General features: G+C 57.6%; 1 protein-coding gene across 1 annotated transcript; it reads left to right on the plus strand.

Moving 5' to 3' along the window:
- The first annotated feature begins 11 nt into the window (after positions 1 to 11).
- NPFFR1 (neuropeptide FF receptor 1) lies at positions 12 to 4,115 on the plus strand. Its single transcript, XM_005430035.2, has 4 exons — positions 12 to 76; positions 1,655 to 1,951; positions 2,538 to 2,637; positions 2,977 to 4,115. The coding sequence occupies exons 1-4, from the start codon at positions 43 to 45 to the stop codon at positions 3,563 to 3,565; spliced, it is 1,020 nt and encodes a 339-aa protein (XP_005430092.2). The 5' UTR covers positions 12 to 42; the 3' UTR covers positions 3,566 to 4,115.
- The last annotated feature ends 1,151 nt before the right edge of the window (positions 4,116 to 5,266 follow it).

The following is a 5,266-nucleotide window of genomic DNA, read 5'->3' on the forward strand; positions in this document are numbered from 1 at the left end:
TGAGCCCCCCCCCCCGGGCAGCGGACCCCCTGCACGGCAGCGATGCAGCGCCCGGAGCCGGCTCGGGCCGGCGGAGGTGGGTGCCAAGACCTGATTGATTTTATCCCCGAAAAAAGCGATCCACCCCTCATCCCATCCCTATTCCCTCAGACCAGCCTTTCCCCGCCGTGGTTTCCCTGAGCAGGGAGGGCGGGTGGTGCATTCCCCCTCGTGCCGTCCCCCCATCCCCTTGTCACCACGTCCGAGGTGTCAGTGAGTGCTGAGGACGTCTGCATCCATCCATCCATCCATCCATCCATCCATCCATCCATCCATCCATCCATCCATCCATCCATCCATCCACTCACTCATCCATCCGGCACCCACCCGGCTGCTCAGCGGTCCCTTATTTTCCTTCCCCCATCTTCCACCTTGCTTTAAAACCACCTGCAATTCCACAGGACACCAACCTCCAGCTCATGCTGCACTGCAGCCCCAAAAGATAAAGTCCAGCAAAGTTTTAGGCTTAATATCATAGGTTTTGGGCAATCTCATTGCAGTCTTTGTAATTGCTCCTGCTTACGGAGCTGGTTCATGCATCTGATACCGACTGTCTGGAGAATCTTGCCCCCTCCATCCCGCTACTCCCTTGCCTCTCCAAGGGGCTCCTTCTCCCGTGTCGTCTGGAAACCCCCCCACCAGCGCCTTTCTGAGTGCCCACTGGAAAAGTGTTGCCCAAATCCTGCGCCCAGGACTGGGGTATCAGGGGCTGGATCGGGCCCTCCTGCCTGCCGGAACCTCGAGGGAGCCGCTGGGCCCCGGGGCTGGGGCAACTTTCCTCGGCTCAGCACTGCAGCCCGGATTCTCCCGGAGCCAGTCCCGTCAGCGCTGCAGGCAGCTCCTGCCCACCCGCGCCCGGCATCCTCCCGCATCCCCGGCTGCGTGCGTGCCGCTGGGGAAGCCCGAGGGTGGGAGCTGCCGAGCCCCGCTCCCCGCTCAACCCCCAGTGACAAAATGCCATCCCCGCCTCCACCAGGAGCTCCCAGATAATGATCAGAATGACAATTATCGCTTTAGATGGGAGGGGAGGGTGTCCTCTGCCTCAGCCCCTCTCCCCGGGTTCTTGCGGCTTTGCCAGGGAGAATAACATTTTGTGGAATATGGAATTGTAAACCTTGGAAGCACAAGGAGAAGCAGGGATGCTCCCAGGGCAGCCGTGGCTGGGACCACACGGATGCTGCTCCCATAAGGCCAGAGCACTGGAGTGTCGGGATGTGGATTTGTCTTCCTTGCATCATCCCTAAAAAAAACCAAAAAGGCCCACGAGATCAGGATGTCTTCTGGGCCGATCTCATTCTAAAAGAATGATGCAAATAATGATGATATCAAGTAATAACGATATCAAACAACAATTGTACCAAATAATAATGATATTGATGGTATCAAACAATAATGATGTAAAATAATAATTCAGCCAAGGTGCTGCAGAACCTTGAGCTGAGTAACCCAAGGAGGAGGAGACTTGTTGGGGCACAAAGATGAGTCCAGCAGGACATGTCCCAGCCAGTCTGGGCACTGGAATAAATATGAAAACCCACCTCTGGAGGCATTAAGAATGAAGGGAATAATTGCTTTATTCTCTCCCAGCTTCATTTTCCTGCCTTCCCTTCCCCAGGCCCTTCCAATGGCACCTGGTGGTGGCCCAACTCCAGCGCCAGCCACCTCCCGAGGGAGAACTACACCTTCCTGGCATACTACCAGCATTCCTCCCCCGTGGCCCTCGTGTTCATCCTGGCCTACACCTTCATCTTCCTCATGTGCGTGGTCGGCAACGTCCTGGTGTGCTTCGTGGTGGTGAAGAACCGCCAGATGCGCACGGTCACCAACATGTTTCTCCTCAACCTGGCCATCAGCGACCTGCTGGTGGGCATCTTCTGCATGCCCACCACCCTGGTGGACAACCTCATCACAGGTGAGCAGGGCAGAGGAAGGGGAAAGATTTTTTTTTTTCCCCTGAGGTTCTGGCCATTTGTGGTAAAATAAGTTTGGCCCTAACACCGCATTTGCATATTTGTTTGAAGTTCAGCCATTCTTCACCAAGCAACGCTGAAAAAAAAACTCCTTTCTGCATTCACCTTCTCCCGTGCTGGCTCAGCTCTGCCTGTTGACCTTTCCAAAGATAAGGGAGTTGGGAGGGTTCAGCTGCAGCAGCAGCAGCCAGGCCACAGGGCAGGGTTTGTATTTATTGATTTTGGGGTGTGATTTATTTATTTATTGGTATTGGGGTCAAGAAACAAGATGAAAGTCCTTCTGATTGAGGGTCCCAGAGTCAGTAGGAAAAATGACCGCCACCATGTTCCTTGAGTCTCTAAGTGTCATGTGCATCTTTTTTACCAATTTTGGGGTTCCTCTTCAAGGATCCATGCCGCTAAGGGCTATCTCCACACAAGCCGGGAGCAGGACTTAGCATCCCCCAGCAACAGCACAGTGGGTGGGGACACCTAAAGGGAGCTGGGTGAGCCAGAGGCACCCACAGCCTCCGTGGTGTCCCCTCACAGGTTGGCCCTTTGACAACACCATGTGCAAAATGAGCGGGCTGGTGCAGGGCATGTCCGTCTCCGCCTCGGTTTTCACGCTGGTGGCCATCGCTGTGGAGAGGTACGTTGGCATGGGGACACAGGGACATGATGTGGGGACCAAACCATCTCCAGCAGGTCCAGGTGCCCTGTGCAGTTCCCATTGCGGGAAAGCTCCTGGGAATGTCAGGAGCCAGTCACAGCTCTCCAGGAGCACCACAAAGCTGTCCATGGGACATTCCAGCAAGGTGTCCTTCCCCACGCCGGGATGAACACACCAACCTGTCTCTGCCACCAAAAGACACATGTAAAGAGCAACCCACTTTGCCCTCCATTCCCACCCCTGGGTCCTGGCCGCCCTCCTTCCCCAGGGATGTCCCCAACAGGTGCCCAAAGCCACCATAAGCTGTTTTCCCCCCAGGTTTCGCTGCATCGTCCACCCCTTCCGGCAGAAGCTGACGCTGAGGAAAGCCCTGCTGACCATCGCCGTCATCTGGGTGCTGGCCCTGCTCATCATGTGCCCTGCCGCCGTCACCCTGACCGTCACCAGGGAGGAGCACCACTTCATGGTGGACACCTACAACAACTCCTACCCTCTCTACTCCTGCTGGGAGGCCTGGCCCGAGACAGGGATGAGGAGGATCTACACCACCGTCCTCTTCTCCCACATCTACGTGGCTCCCCTCGCCCTCATCGTCGTCATGTACGCGCGCATCGCCTTCAAGCTCTTCAAGTCGGTGGCGCCTGCCCAGGGCGGAGAGGAGCCAGAGGGGAGGAGGATCTCCCGGAGGAAGGCCAAGGTCATCAACATGCTCATCATCGTCGCCCTCTTCTTCACGGTCTCCTGGCTGCCCCTCTGGACGCTGATGCTGCTGACGGACTACGGGCGGCTGAGCGAGGCGCAGCTGCACCTGCTCACCGTCTACGTCTACCCGCTGGCGCACTGGCGGGCCTTCTTCAACAGCAGCGCCAACCCCATCATCTACGGGTACTTCAACGAGAACTTCTGACGCGCCTTCCAGGAGCTCTTCAGGGCCCCGCTCTGCTCGTGGCACTGCCAGCGTGGCCCCTCCACCCCCCGGAGCCACGGCCCCGGGATGCTTTTTGGCCCCCGCAACCGCATCCTCAGCCAGGCGCGGGCCAGCGCCTCGCCCGCCGTGTCCGAGTCAGGGCCACTGGCCCCGCGCCGCAGTGGCGTCCCTGCGTGGGACGGCTGAGGCCACCAAATCCTCTGCACCGAGGGACTGTGGGGTGGGGAGTGGGGATTGGCCACGAGACATGGAAATAAAGGTGTGTCCGACTGATGCCTTGTTCCTGGGTAGGCTCCTCCACTTCCCACCACGGCACTGAGCCCCCTGCCCTGCCAGAACCCCCCTTACCCAGCTCAGTCCAGGCACGGGGCCAGGGAATGCAGGGATCCAGGAGAAGTGCGGGAGAGTGGGCTGTCCTGGCCATGTTTGCCCATGCCATGGAGAGGCATGAAGCACCAAGCTGTGCCGGACCAAGCTGTGCCATGCGGGACCGTGCCAAGCCACGCTGCCATGGCCGTGCCAGGCAGGACCAACCAGACTGTGCTGGACCGTGCTATGCCATGCCACTCCATGCTACCCCATGCCATCATGGCTGTGGGGAATGGACCATTCCAGGGCCATCCCATGGACGGGCGATGCTGTGGCCGTGTTGGACCAAGGCATCCCAGGCTGGACCAAGCCATCCCATGCTATCGTGACCCTGCTAGACCAAACCACGCCATGCAGGACAATGCCACTCCTTGCATTGGTGGCCATTCCTGACCACATCCCACCATACAGCAGTGGCCATGCCATGCCAGTCCATGCCACCCCAAGCTGCTGCACCCATGCTGGGCTGAACCATGCCACGCCAGATTGTGCCAGCCCACCCTTGTGTGGCCACGCCAGGCAGGATCACGCCGTGCTGGACCACACCACCGCATGCTACCGTGGCCATGCTGAACTGTGCTGGGCTGGGACAACTCGGTGCAGGTCCACGACAGCCCAGGCTGCTGTGGCCATGGCGAGCAGGACCATTCCAAGCTGGCAGGGCCATTACAAGCCGGGAAGAACCATTCCAAGCTGGGAAGAACCATTCCCAGCCAGGCAGGACCATTCCAAGCCAGGAATTACCATTCCAACCTGGGAAGAAATTTCCCAACCAGGAAGAACCATTCCCAGCCAGGAATTACCATTCCAACCTGGGAAGAACCATTCCAAACAAGGATGAACCATTCTAAGCCAGGCAGGGCCATTCTAAGCCGGGAAGAACCATTCCAAACTAGGAATAACCATTCTCAGCCAGGCAGGACCATTCCAAGCCAGGAAGACCCATTCCCAGCTGGGAAGAACCATTCCCAGCCAGGCAGGGTCATTCCCAGCCGGGAATAACCATTCCAAACTGGGAAGAACCATTCCCAGCCAGGAATAGCCATTCCCAGCCAGGCCGGACCATTCCTGGCCGGGAATAACCATTCCCAACCAGGAATGACCATTCCCAGATAGGAATAACCATTCCCAACCAGGAAGAACCATTCCCAACATGGAAGAACCATTCCCAACATGGAAGAACCATTCCCAGCCGGGAATAACCATTCCAAGCCAAGAAGAACCATTCCCAACCAGGAATAACCATTCCCAGCCGGGAAGAAGCATTCCAAACGAGGAAGAACCATTCTAAACCAGGCAGGGCCATTCTAA

Source organism: Geospiza fortis, unplaced genomic scaffold (genome assembly GCF_000277835.1).
Source record: "Geospiza fortis unplaced genomic scaffold, GeoFor_1.0 scaffold48, whole genome shotgun sequence".
Classification (NCBI taxonomy): domain Eukaryota; kingdom Metazoa; phylum Chordata; class Aves; order Passeriformes; family Thraupidae; genus Geospiza; species Geospiza fortis.